General features: G+C 48.0%; 2 protein-coding genes across 2 annotated transcripts; both read left to right on the forward strand.

Annotated features, from left to right (window-relative positions):
* The first annotated feature begins 4,578 nt into the window (after window positions 1-4,578).
* Window positions 4,579-5,817, forward strand: LOC131284899 (lipase 1). Its single transcript, XM_058313758.1, has one exon. It carries the CDS (start codon window positions 4,579-4,581, stop codon window positions 5,815-5,817), a length of 1,239 nt encoding a protein of 412 aa, XP_058169741.1.
* Window positions 5,818-6,492: 675 nt separating this feature from the next.
* LOC131289559 (nuclear pore complex protein Nup98-Nup96) lies at window positions 6,493-13,900 on the forward strand. Its single transcript, XM_058318841.1, has 6 exons — window positions 6,493-6,842; window positions 6,974-9,208; window positions 9,283-9,535; window positions 10,340-13,308; window positions 13,379-13,491; window positions 13,586-13,900. The coding sequence occupies exons 1-6, from the start codon at window positions 6,569-6,571 to the stop codon at window positions 13,898-13,900; spliced, it is 6,159 nt and encodes a 2,052-aa protein (XP_058174824.1). The 5' UTR covers window positions 6,493-6,568.
* Window positions 13,901-14,562: the final 662 nt, after the last annotated feature.

Below are 14,562 nucleotides of genomic sequence, written 5' to 3' on the forward strand. Positions count from 1 at the left end.
ACAAAAAAATTATGCATATGACCTGCAACAAACATGCATATGTATCACAGGCATATAAAAGCCAATGCTTTTTTTCAAATGTGTATTCTGCATCGTTTAAAGGCGTGTGAACTGCTTTTTTCAAACGTGTAGTTCGGAGACCCCCCTTAACAATTTACATACCGCCGTAAAGTATACTTGTTTCAAGACGGTATGGTGTGTTTTGCCCGTGGAATATATAGCGTTTTTGTTCAAATTGTGTGAATTTTGTATCTTCAATACCCTTCAACGGAAAACATCTTTTACATTGACTCGTAAAATAGTATCTGTTGTACCTTACTGCATCGAATACCTTTTTTTCAAACTGTTCAGAATAAAATATCTGAAAATTGTTCACTTATGCTATAAATCAGGGGTCTCCAAGCTTTTTTATGACGATTCCGCATTGGGTGGAATAACCGTATCATAGGGGCTTGGAAAGTTTATCATTTGCATTAAATGAAGTTGCGATGAAGTTAGAACAAAATCATCTACGTGTTGTAAATACCTCCGAATAGTGCTTGATGGATTGAATAATAGCATGAAAACTTTTTAGTTTCGCATCTTTTTATGTTTATCTTATGCACTTGCTAACACTAAATTGATCACACCAAACGTTTTACCTTGTAAAACACTTTTAGATAACAATATATCCCTGTTGCTTCGAAAACACAAGTTCAGCTTAAAAGGCTTGTATTGATTTGGTAGAATTTAATATAGCTGGACAGTGATGTGACATTTTGCGCTCCATATCAGACAAGAACTAGTTTAATCCCACATGTGATCATTTTCGCAACATTTTGGGTTGAAAGTGTTCGATATTGATCAAACTTTAATTTTTGAATGTAAATTGCCATTTGAAATCATTCCGAAGTCCCTTTAAAACTCTCATGGGCTCCAAGTGTCGGGAACGTTCTCTACGACAGAACGTTAAATAAAAAAGTAAATAGATTTTTATAAAGACGAAAAAATTTACTACGTCTATTATACTGATTAGAGATGAAATTTACAGCTTTATGTAAATGACGCTGTCCAATAGGACTATAGGAAGATGACAAATACGGGATACGGGTTAACAGTGTTTTTGGTGTCTATTCCTGGCGAAGACTACGTAACCTCTTACGCATAAGAATATTGACTATTCGAGAAAGTGAAGAAAAAAGTGACTTAACAGAAAGATAAAACCAATAACGATCCTGTTGGCTAAAGAAGAAGCAAATGTTAATGAATATTTGAAACAACTTTGCTATTTGCTGATCCACCCGGATCAGCTTTTGACAATGAACAGGCCCTGAGGGATAAAACAGCACTTACGAACGAATAATAACGAATTGCAACCTCTAGTACTTTTTATTTCTGTAGTTGAAATCTAACTAGATTGGAGACTTCCCTTGCCTCTAGTACCATCATCATTTTTAGCTTTGCAAAAAATGGCATATATATTTACATTTAAATGTGAATAAATGTTCATCCAATATCCATCCCATGGGTATATTTTTGATATATTCGATTGAACCGCACGAAAACATTTTGGATCAATAAATTTTATTTAAAATCAGGAGTGAGAAAACTCAATACGACTAGGGAATTATTTCTTTTAGGATAAAAGCTTACTACTAAATTCAAGTCTTACTGAGGGAATTTCAGGGGAGTCACGTGCTCGTCGGTTTGAACCTGGCTAAGTCAGATAACAAGACCCCCACCACCTGCCAATTTGCCGTAATACTATTTTTATCGGTAACAGGAAATTTCTCGAAGCAACACAATATTCTTCCTTCCTAGGGATAAACGTTTTAAGTCTTTGTTATCTCGAAAAACTTGAGCTATGCGCTCTCTTAAGTAAATATCAAAGAGCAGTTATCAATGAGTACGATGAGGAAGCCAAGTATCAGCTGTACTTGAGTCGACTATAGAAAAACTGTGAAGATTTCAATAGATCCATTAATGCTTCACTGTAGATAACTTTCGTACAACATAAATAAATGCATGGAAATTATCATTGTTGAATTCCAAATCTGTTAAACTTTTAGTTTAACTTAAAGTAATTATTGGACGGGAAAGTTAAAATTTACGATATGTTTGGTTGGTTGGTTATAAGACTTATGCTTTTCTGTAATATATATGCAAATATCTGTATGGTTTGTTTGCATCGTTTTTAACCCAACCTGGAGATGAAGTGCAATTTGCCTAATGGAGATGAAATGCAATTTGCCATGAATTAGTCTGATGGAGAGGAAATTAAATTGATAAATGGTTTTAACTAATAACAACCCGCGTTTTACACATCCTTTTCAACAACATCCCGACGATCGATTATCTTTTAATGCGTACGTTAAAGAAAACTTTGTTCAGATTTTTGTATATGCTCGAAAGATTGTCATGAAAATGTATTCTATTGGTAGCACCATGCTTACTACCTTCTGCTTGGCGTAACGACCTATTGGTCATGCCTGCCCGTTAAGGGCTTTCGAGACTTGTTTCCCTGTTCTACGTGGATAGTCAGTCCTCTCGTACAGGGGAGGGTTCGGTCTCGGTTGGGATTCGAACCCACGCCGTCGAGGTGATGAGCCCCGGCGCTCATGGGCCGATTTTCTAACCGACGCTACCACTTGGCTGTCGCGGACCCCCGATGCTTACTATGGGCAGGTTGATGATATTTATTCACACTGGTTATGTATCGAGTCGCCTTTATGTGAAGAAAATAAGTCTAAATGGTACCCGTTGAGGTTGAGGTCCCGAGCGTTTACGTCGCTCCTTGAACGCCGTGGGTTCCAACTCCCAACCGAGATCGCACCCTCCGTCCCCTGTACGAGAGGACTGGCTATCCACGTACACAAAAGGAGCATACTATTTGTAAGCCAATCTTGTTTAAATTTACTTTAAAATACAACACGTTATCTTCATTCTTTATCAAGATTCCCTTTGTTCAAAATAGATAGTCATCTTTACATGACCTTTAGTTTCTGGTTTAAACAATTCGATACAATATTGTGCACACTTGACATTATTTGAACGGATTTAGTCCGTATGGAATTGGGTGGTATGTCTCTTTCCTGTGGTGGCTCATCTCTTCTGTCTCTTTGTCCTTTTATTTCCACTTCACCTTATCATGTCATCATTCAAACGCATTGAATGTCCTACCTGATATCCAACCTCCAACAATTTTCATCGTTACAGGAGATTTAAAGAAGGGCTTGGAAGAGAATGACGAACCGCCGGTCCTTATTTATGACTCTGAATGATTTGCCCACCACCCCTCGTAGCGCCCCGCTGGTCTTCGGATTATGGCAAATTTTATATACGTTAAGGATTCGTTTTGTATGTTTTTTTTTCTTTTTTTTTATAAAATATTACTTATTCTCCGTGATACGGTTCAAAACAACTGTCGCAGTTAGGTAGATTGTAAGTCAGTTTATGTTTAATACAAGTTCCGTTTCATTTACATTTCTTAAATTGTTGTTTAGGTCGTCTAAACAAAGGTTGCACCTGAGGAGTACACAGTTAAGAAGTAGATATGTAAAGAGATTAATACCAGTATATCTAAAAGAACAAAATCGTACTAACTATAGTTATGTTAGAATATCTTGTCCACGTGGATAGTAAACGTAGCGAACATATGTTTATGAGGATTTTATCCTAGCGTAAACGTTTTAGTATAAGTCGAGTCAAGAGAAAGTAGAATGGTAGGCAGCAAGCATTTTTACTCCGCTATGCACTACGGCAACGATTCTGCGAAGGTTCTCCGTTAGATAATTGCGCCCAGCTAGCCGATTCGTTTTTTGCTAGCTATGGTTAAATTGCTTTTTTTTCTAAGAAAAATCATATATTTACTACCACTACTTAAAAAGAAAACAAGAATATGTCGAAAAAAAATCAAAAATATACAACCAATTTGGAGTATAACTTAATTTTGAATTGGTCCTCCTTTTAGTTTTTTAAGCGTTTTCTTTTTCCTTTCGCAGCCCCAAGCCCCTGTCGGTATGCAATACATGTCTGCCCTCCCCATTCGTTGGGGGGAGACTTGCAAGACCGTATGGTACCCGCACAGATTATCGCAAAGAGGCACTTCATTGATATTTATAGGGACGCCAAATCCGCTCCGCGTGTTGCATTCCTTCGCTCATCACGTTGTAATAGTCGCGCAAGATAACGAACTCCGAAATGCAAAAACTGGTGGGTGAATCCGTTGGCGTTGGCCAAATCAGTAACAGCTGTTGATGTGAGACCCTGAGGTCTTCCCGAGCGATAGAGTGTATTTTTCGCATCGCATGCCAATGGACCGATCTGTGCGTCCAATCGGTCGGGGTTTACCACAAAGTGATTGATCCGTGGTTATTCCCGTAGAACGTAGAACGTGGCCTGCGTCAAGCATATGGTGGCTAAAGATTGTGTATCCCCCAACCAGAGGAGGACGAGAGATTTCGTAAGTGTTACAGCACTTTTCTGGTATTAACCTAATCTGGTGCTTCCGATCGTTCGAGTGTCGGGTTCGGCTGTTTTTAAGTCGCGCAGAACCGGTTGAAAAGCCGTAGTATCGCCCCGACAGTCAGCAGGAGCAGTATGATGCAGTTACCAGCAAGCAGAAGGAATTTGCCCTCGTGGTTCGTGCTAGTTCTAGCGGTATCCGTGGCCTCGCCGCGCGCGACCGTTGCCCAATCGGATAAGATAAGATTTCGAGTGGACAGTGAAGATGGGCAGCTTACCGTGCCCCAGCTGGTTGCGAAACACGGCTACCCGGTGGAAGAGCATCCAGTAACGACGGACGACGGCTATCGGTTGATGCTGCACCGGCTGCGAAGTAACCGCCCAAATGCACTTGTGGTTTTGCTAATGCACGGATTGCTGTGCAGTTCCGCCGACTGGTTGCTGATCGGTCCGGGTAATGCGCTTGCCTACCTTCTGGCGGACCGCGGGTACGATGTCTGGCTGGGAAATGCTCGCGGTAATCGTTACTCGCGTCAGCACGCCAGCATCAGTCCGGCAGCGAAGAGTTTCTGGAAGTTCTCCTGGCATGAGATCGGGTACTACGATATTCCGGCCATGATCGACTATATTCTCGAGAGTACGGGGCACGATCAGTTGCACTACGTCGGCCATTCGCAGGGTACGACCGGGTTCTTCGTGATGGCCTCCACCAGACCAGAGTACAACGCAAAGGTGATCCAGATGCAGGCGCTAGCTCCGGTGGCGTACATGGAGCACATGAAGAGTCCCCTGCTGCTGATGATGACCAAATTTCTCAACACACTCGACACCCTGCTGGCCATGTTTGGCGTTGGCGAGTTCCTTCCCAACAATCCGATTCTGCACCAAATCGCCAAATACATCTGTCCTACGTCGACGGTGAACAACATGTGCGTACATTTGCTGTTCCTGCTGGCCGGATACAACCCATCCCAGATGGATCCAACGCTGGTGCCGATTTTGCTCGGGCACACGCCTGCCGGTTCGGCGACGAAACAGCTGGTACACTACGCGCAGGAGGTTCACTCGAGACGGTTTCGTATGTACGACCATGGGCCGGTCAAAAACTACCTCAATTACCGCTCGTTGACGCCACCGGAGTACGATCTGTCGAAGGTTACGGCACCAGTGGTACTGTACTACGGGTTGAACGATCTGCTGGCTGCCCCGGAAGACGTGCAACGGCTTGCCGCACGGCTACCAAATCTACAGCATAATGTGCGGGTTAATCACACGCTGTTCAACCATTTGGACTTCCTTATAGCGAACGACGTAAGAAGGTTGTTGTATGAGGAAGTTATTGAGAGGATAGCCGCTACTGAAGAGTCGGATTAAGAGTAGGAAAATAAATTATTTACAATCATTTTTTTTTTCAATATATGTGATTTTCCGTGTTCCACTATCAATAAGCATTTGTTGCAAGAGATAAGGTAATAATAAAAAAGCTACTTCTGTAAAGAATCAATGTTTATTATGTGAAATCAGGGAAATCAACGGTTTTTTCCATACAGCGGTACAGAATCTTTGAATTTGTGAACTAGCCCATGCAGCAAAAAGTTGTAGCAATTCTTTCTGACAGCTAATGTCAGCTAACTCAAGGTGTATAAATTAGATTAGATAGACCTATATTTATACACCTTGAGCTAACTGTGTTTTTCTCTCTTTCTCTCTCTCTCGCCCTATGCTTGAAAATGATGAAAACCCCAATTGTAGTAGTCACTGGTGTCAAAAGTACAAGCTCAGACGGGTCTCTATCATTGCCGTTCGATAAACTGTTGTGAAATATCATTGTTTAAGACATCGCCAGCTCTCATTCGAGTGTTTCCTTCGGTAGTGAAGATAATTTGCACAGTGCAGTACGTTGTTTTTGTGATGAGCGATACACTTTAAGGGCCGTAAATAGCAGTGCATCCTTTGATAGCCAGTGAGGTTATGTTGGCGCGTTTTTTGACGGCTCTGGTGGAATAGCGAAACACGAATTACAGGCCAACCAAAGGTAAAAACTACTTACCCCAAAAGAAACAGCATTAACGGAGCGCTTCGTTGCTGCCAGTGCAACGGTGGTGGAAACTGAATAGTCGGAACAATGTTTGGTGCCAAGCCCGGCGGTTTTGGCCAACCGGCCACCAACACTGGCTTCGGAACGTTCGGGACCAACACGGCGACGGCAAGCCCGTTCGGGCAAACGACCGCCTTCAGCAAGCCAGCGACGGGAGCCTTCGGTGCTACACCGGCCTTTGGCCAGCAACCGACAACGTCGCTCTTCGGCCAAACGCAGCCCACGGGTGGATTGTTCGGGGCCAGCACCACAACGGCTCCGGCCTTCGGTGCAGCGGCAACAACGCAACCTGGGTTTGGTGGTGAGTTACCAAACGAGAAGGAGGGGGTGCTTCGCAATGACGTCACGGTGCATTTATTGCGTCGCAATTGTTTTCATACGTTCGTTTATGTGACATTGTTTTTTTTCTATTCCCTCTCCACATTTCAACAGCCTTTGGTCAAACACAACCACAAGCACCGTCGCTGTTCGGTACGCAAAACAATACCGCGGCCAATACGTCCCTGTTCGGAAACAACAACAACACATCGTTCGGAGCACCGAAACCGGCCGGATTCGGTGGGTTTGGCCAACCGGCCACCCAAACGACATCACTGTTTGGCCAGTCGAGCACGAACAATACGGCCACGACGGGTTTCTTCGGCCAGAACACACAACCGGCAGGTGGTAGCAGTTTGTTCGGTGCGGCAAAGCCAGCCTTCGGCGCGGCAGCTCCAGTTGTCGGTGGTGGCAATGGTACGGCCGTGGTAAAGTACCAGCAGACGCACGGCACCGACACGCTGGTGAAGAATGGCCAAACGACGACGGTCAACACGAAGCAGCACTGCATCACGTTCATGAAGGACTACGAGAACAAGTCAGTCGAGGAACTGCGTTTCGAGGACTACGCCGCCAACCGGAAAGGGCCGCAGGCGGGTGGTGGTGGACTGTTTGGCGGTGGTGTCGCAACAACCAGTCTGTTCGGTGGTACGGCCGGTCAGCAGCAACCAACCGGACTGTTTGGTCAGAATCAGCAACAGCAGACCCCAGCAGGTGGCCTGTTTGGAACGTCGACCAACACGTTCGGTGCCACTACGACACCGGCGTTCGGTACGACAGCCGGGAGCACGTTTAACAAACCTTTTGGAAGCAATCCGGTAGCAACATCAGCTCCCGGGTTCGGTTTTGCCCAATCGACCACTTCCACGTTGGGTGGAGGTTTGGGAGTGAACAAACCGGCTTTCGGCGCAACCGGAACCACGACAGGGTTGTTCGGTCAAAGTGCCACTCCGGCTACGAGCACCTTCGGTCAGACGCCAGTGTTTGGTGGATTTGGAACGCAGAATGCAGGAGCACAGCAGCAGCAGCAGGGAGGACTTTTCTCAGGTGCCGGGACCGGAACACAGGGAACTGGTGCATTTGGCACGCTCGGTGCTACGGGGCAGCAGTCAAGTTTCAGCTTTGGTAACAACACACAAACCAGCGCCGCCGGGTCGACACTGTTCGGAGCGAAACCGACCAACACGTTCGGCACCCTCGGCGGAACCACGTTCGGCCAGGGCGCTACATCCACCGCGCCCACTTTTGGCCTCGGAACGAACACAAGCGTTGCCGGTGGGGTCGGTGGTACTTCGTTCTTCGGTAGCACGTTCAACAAACCGGCAGCTCCAACGTTTGGTCTCGGAACGAACACTTCCACGGGTACACTAGGTGGTACGGCGGGCGGAGGTCTCACGTTTGGTACCGGGTCGACTTCCCTGTTCGGCAACACCAACAACAAACCTGGTGGTCTCGGTACCGGCACGGGTCTGTTCGGCAACACGTCCACCCTAGGCGGCACGGGTGGGGGAGCGTTTGGTACGATGGGTGGCATGGGTGGTACGTTCGGTACTGGCACATCTGGCGGCCTAGGAATGGGCACTCTTGGCGGAGGAATGATGGGTGGTGGAGCGATGGGTACGGCCGGCGGTCAACAACCCGTTCCGATCCACCAGCAGATCCTGGCGATGGCCACCTCGCCGTACGGTGACAATCCTATCTTCAAGGGCATCAAGCCACTGGTCGGCCCGTCGGAAGACTCGCTGAAACCAACGAACCCATCGTTCCAGAAGGCGGTCCTGGAGGGATCCAACTACCAGCTCAAGGTATCGTCCCGCTCCGGGGGCACCGATCGCGTCAAGGTGAAACCGCTCGGTGCGGCACAGCTGAAGAAATCCATCTTCGAGGGCCTGGAAGAGTACGACAGTACACTCGAGGACAGCTTCACGCTCAAACCGAACGCAAAACGATTGATTATCAAGCCGCGCTCAACCAAACCGACCATCGTCATCCCGGAGAAGGCTCCCAACCAGTCCCAGGCATCAGTCACAACCCCAACGCGCTCTCCCACAACCGGTGGCAGCGTCCTTGGGGAATCGTTCCAAAATCAGATTCCACTTCATCTGACCGACAGTGCCGGCGGAGGTAGGCAGCAGCAGCAAGGATCGATCGATAGCAGCCGCCGCGTGTCCTGGCTCCAGTCGAACGTCCTGGACAAGGTACGCCAACAGCAGCAGCAGCAGCTGCAACAGGATAGTAACAATCCCCGGCTCTCGGAGTCGGTTCTCGACAACACGCTCAAGGATTTTGCTGCATCCGCAAATAGCCGAAGCGACCTAGCATCGTCGCCGGGTAGCATCATTCGAGAAGGTAACATCCGACACTTTTGGTAAAGCGGCCTCTTTCTAAAAACATAATATTTTGTTTCAATTCGTTTCTTGTAGAATCCGACGAAGCCGAAGACAACAGTAAGAGTGGTAACGGATCGAAGGGAACGGCCGGCAAAGATGGCACCGGCAACACGTCACCCACGATGGGTAACCAAACGGTGAATGATAGTTTCATCTCCAACCGTTCGTTCCTGAACGAAACGAGCATGATCGGAGGTGGTATCGGAACGGATCTGTCCACCTCGGTCGCGCCGCTCTCCGAGGAAGCTGAGCCGCATCCGACGGGAATTGTGTTGCGTCGTGCCGGGTAAGTCAAGAAAAAACGGGAAAGACTCACTGACTGTTATTGAAAACTCTTATTAAACTCGTCCACAGAGAGTTTGTTGGTTTCAATTGAATTTTGTCAAAAAAAAAGATGTAACTAAAAATAATTTTAAATTTTATGATAGTGTCAGTGTAAGAACCAAGGAAAAAGATCTGGCCATGTCTTCTGTATTATGGCAAACACTTTTGTCTTCTGTGACTTTGAAGATCTTCATCCTTAAGAACAACTCCAGTTTGTTTTTGTTTTTCAATATCTTATCAAAGTTGGCGAAGTATAACATTGACATTTGACATATCATCGCCAACGAGATACGATATAGTAAGATAGATAAAAAGAAAGGTCGATGTAGGTTTTCTACAACGCCATTTTTTTGACAATTTATTTAAACAAATGTTCAAAACCACACTTGCTCTTTGTGATAAATCTTCGCAATAATGTTTTCAACGATAAAATGTGGATCACGGTGTCCCATGGCCTCGTGAATTTTGTCGAAAAAGAATACTCCGAGTTCTTGTGACATTGATCTTGTTGGTCACTATGATATGGTCGAAATCAAATGCGAGGGTCTTCCTCATATGCAATTAATCCAAACCATCAATTAGCCAACATTTGTGTACTCTTGTTTTATAAAATATCGGGATTCACTAGCATTTACACCGGAATCCTAATTTAAAACGTCCTAAAACTTAAAAGTGATCGGATCGTAACCATAGGAACATGTCAATAAACCTCTCGAATTTCCATTCAATTTTGTTACCATGGTAACCTTTACATTATTTTCCTTAGATACTACACAATACCGTCTTTGGATGAGATCGCCCAGTTAATGGATGAGGATGGGCGTTGCGTGGTGCCAAACTTCACCATCGGTCGCAAGGGTTACGGTAACGTGTACTTCAACGAACCAATCGACGTTGCCGGACTCAATCTGGACGAGATCGTCCACTTCCGCCACAAGGAGGTAATCATCTATCCGGATGACGAGAACAAACCGCCGGTCGGCAGCGGACTCAACCGCAAGGCGCAGATTACGCTCGATCAGGTGTGGCCACACGACAAAACCCTGCACGAACCGATCAAGGATCCCCAACGGTTAGCCCTGCTCGATTACGAGGCGAAGCTGCGACGCGTCTGCGACAAACACGACACGCGTTTCCTCGAGTACCGGCCCGCCACCGGAAGCTGGGTGTTTAAGGTGGAACATTTCTCCAAGTACGGTCTGAGCGATAGCGAAGACGAGGAAGGTGGTGAACCGGTGGATCCGAAGAAGCTAAAGATAATGCCGATGGCGGGTGGCGGCCAATTGCTGCAACAGAAAAAGGTACAGTTGCTGAAAACGCCCACACAAATCCCGGCTGCGTCGATTGGGCAGGCAAAGGACACCGGCGGTGAGCAGGTGACTCCACGAACAGATCGAGAGGGAAACGTTGACATTGGTGATGGCACCGGCGTCGGATTCAACACATTTGATGAGTTTTTTGGGGACGAGAATATGAACTTCAACTCGCCGGGAGGCGGCCACAGGGACACACCGACCAGCCCAACCGCAGCGATCGCCTTGGAGATGGGAACGGACCCGCACAAGATTCAGCTGATGAAGGCGTCCTTCTTCGCGGACGACGAGTTTGACCGCCGCTCGATGACGTCCGAATTCGGTGGTCACAGCGAGGGACGTGACAGCCCGGATCAGATGGTCCCCACCGGGGGTCGTCCGATTGGTGGATTGCTACTGCAAAGTCTGTACGGCAGCAGCAAACCGTTGGCGCCGGTGGCGCGCAGACCTCTCGCAGCGGCGGAACCTCGCGGCGGACTACTGAAGATGGATGGATCGGTAGTGTCGATTGGAGGGTCCGGTTTTACACCGGGCAGGCTGCTGAAATCGTCCACCGTCAAGAGCGTGCACGGTGGGTCAACGCTGAGCCTGACGTCCGTCAGGACTCCGCTGAAGCAACCGCCAACGATCTCCGGTACAAAAACGGTCGCCTTACCACCAATCCCGCGACCGATGGGACCACAGGCCTTGCCGCTGGTAGTGAAGCGGGTCCAGGAAAAGCGCTCATCGCTCAACATGGTGATTCCGTTGTCCAGATTACTCCCCACTAGCGTCTTGTACGGGATGCAGGCTGATCTGACGTGCTTCCATGGGCGCAAGTTTAAGATCGGCTGGTCGCACGGAACGCTCATGGTGCAGCTGAACACGCGTGACAATTGCACTGAACTGGTCCGCGAGCGGGAAGCCGTGGCACGCAAAATTTCACCAGCGGTCGCTCTCAGCATGGATGCGGTGAAACCTTTCTTCCGCGGACGAGCCAATCACGACTTCTCGCCGGCGGCCCTGCAGCTGTTGCGCATCCAGTCCACCGCCGAAACGGTAACGATGACCGATGCCGAGTTTGCCCGCTCGATCGACGGACACCTGCGCATTCAGTTTCACTACGACGAGCGTCGCGCGGCACGGGAGAGTGACTGTCCGCAGCTGGTCGCGGGTGGCAAGCATTCCGCCCTGGAAGAGCATGCGGAACATGCGCGCGCTTTGTACGAAACCACCGGCGATCAGTACGACGAGCTGTGTGCGAACGTTTGGACACTGCTGGTCGCACTGTGGGGCGTCCGCGAGGAGCTGGAAGACGTCGACGAAGCGTCCCACCAGAGCACGATGTTCCGGCGCGATCTGCTTTCGGAATGGGTCGAGCGCGTGGTGACGGAACAGTCGCAACGAGAGGTTCAGCTTGCGGAGAAACGGGACTATCTCGATCAGCTGCTGGGCCTGCTCATGACGCACAAAGTGCTGGAGGCGTGCGAGCTGGCGTTCGAGAACGGTGACATCAGTCTGTCGATGCTACTGGCACAAATTTCCGGTGGCCCGATCGTACGCCACCTCTTGCAGCATCAACTTAGCAGCTGGCAGCATTCGCAGACGGACCGCTTCATCGATTCGCGCCGTTTGAAGGTATTTATGGCGATTGCGGGCATGCCGCTGCTGGTATCATCGACCGACCGAGCCATCAACCTGTTCGAGGATGCCGAGTGGTTGCGTGTGTTTGCCCTGCACCTGTGGTACCTCTCGAAGCCGACCGCCTCGATTCCGGACACCCTGTTTGACTACGAGGATTCGTTCCGTTCGAAAGATTACTTCGCACAATCACCGGAACCACCGTACCGGGTGCGCTATCCGGCACCAAAGGATCGTCCGGTGTACGATTTGCGCTATCACTTGCTGAAGCTCTACTCCAAGCGTAGCCACCCGCTGGAACCCCTGCTTAATCCGGCCTCGCACACATCCGACCCGATCGACTACCGGCTCAGCTGGCTTCTGCTGCAGGAACTCGAAACACTCGGCTATCGACACTGTTCGGAGTATGCACGTGCCCGCCTACATACCGCTTTCGCGGCTCAACTCGAAAGCCATGGCCTGTGGCACTGGGCCATCTACGTACTGCTCCATCTGAACGATCAGCCCCAGCGGGAGCTGGCCGTCCAACAACTGCTCTACCGGCACGTGCAGCTCCTGGCGGACGGTGCGGACGATGAACAGCAGCTCGAGACGGAGGACCAGGAGGACTACTATGCGTGCGAGCGTTTCATCGTCGACGAGCTGGGTATCCCCGAGAAGTGGATCTACTGGGCAAAGGCAGTCCGGGCGGGTTCGATTTTCGACTACCGGCGGCAGGCTCACTACCTCCTGCAGGCCAAACAGTGGTCCCTGGCACACGAGACCATTCTGCTCCATTTGGCCCCGGCGATGGTGATGAACGGTAAGCCCAACTGAGCCCAAGTGATTCATGACGCGAAATACTCTAATCTCGTAATCTTTTCCTGTTGCAGATAAAACGGAACAACTCATGGAAATGCTGCACACCATCGAGGACGTCAAACAAATTCCTAGCTGGTCCACTAAGGGTCAGATATTAGTCGACTTTATGGAGCTGAACCAGAAGGTAAGATCGAACCCCTCCAACCGCGGGACCGTTGGTAGTAAACAACTGCTTAACTACATTCTTTTCCTTCCCTTACCACCCGCTTCTCTTCCAGTTCGAGTTGCTCAAGGACACGACCGATCGCGAGCTGATGGATCAGCGATTGGAAGCCTTGAAGCCGAAGCTGTCCGACCTGTGCTCGGTGATCAAACTTTTCCCGTGCCCTACACCGAGCCACACGCTGCTGCAGAGTGAAATTGCGAAGCGGCTCGTCTACCTGATACGGACGTACTACGCGACCGATCCGCGGATCAGTGGCAGCGCGTTGATGCGCAACGCCCTCGAACGTTTGCCGCTGGCGGACGACAGTCTGTTGAGCGAGCTGACCCACATGCTAGAGATGTTCATGAACGAGGAGCTGCGTCAGTAGGCGGAGAGGTGCGGAGAAGGGAGTCTGCGTACACGAAAAGACAAACGACGGTAAACCGCAGTTTTTTTGGCATAAATGTTCTCTATTTGGTATGAATGTTTCGAGTCGAAGCTTGGGAGAGCGAAACCAAAATCACTTGTCACTTGTTTTTGTTACTTTGAGGAAGTCAAAAAAAACCATTTAAAATTAATTAAGGACTTCCTCTTATAAATTATGTATTGTTCGTTTTTTTTTCGAAAGGGTACCGCTTTCTGTCTCTGCCGTTACAATTTTGTAAGTGACTATTATAATTTACTTTGCTGTAAGATTATGTAATTAAATAATGGAAATAAATTTGGTCACATTTTTGTGCATCTAAATGAAGCATTGCTGGTTATCTTTGTTGTTTAATTAAGCTTAGAATGTGTACGAGAAATTTCTAAACTAATTTAAAAAGGTGTGGTAGACTAGAAGTAAATTTGTTGAACCATCATTGAAATAAATCGAAAGATGTTTTTCCTTTGAAGTTCTTATACCATACATGTTTATGCATATTTTCGAAAAATCTTAACTTAATCATGAAACTATGTATCAGGAAAATCATAACAGAAAAAACCACCCTAAAATCCAGCCAATGGTGAATAGAAGCCGTTATTTTCCAACATCGTTCCAAATTGAAAAAT

This window comes from Anopheles ziemanni, chromosome 3, assembly GCF_943734765.1.
Source record: "Anopheles ziemanni chromosome 3, idAnoZiCoDA_A2_x.2, whole genome shotgun sequence".
NCBI classification, from domain to species: domain Eukaryota; kingdom Metazoa; phylum Arthropoda; class Insecta; order Diptera; family Culicidae; genus Anopheles; species Anopheles ziemanni.

Coding starts and splice junctions, on each gene's coding strand:
- LOC131289559 (XM_058318841.1), top strand. CDS start 6,569: ATGTTTGGTGCCAAGCCCGGCGGTTTTGGCCAACCGGCCACCAACACT. Junction 6,843..6,973: donor AACGCAACCTGGGTTTGGTG/GTGAGTTACCAA, acceptor ACATTTCAACAG/CCTTTGGTCAAACACAACCA. Junction 9,536..10,339: donor ATTGTGTTGCGTCGTGCCGG/GTAAGTCAAGAA, acceptor TATTTTCCTTAG/ATACTACACAATACCGTCTT.
- LOC131284899 (XM_058313758.1), top strand. CDS start 4,579: ATGATGCAGTTACCAGCAAGCAGAAGGAATTTGCCCTCGTGGTTCGTG.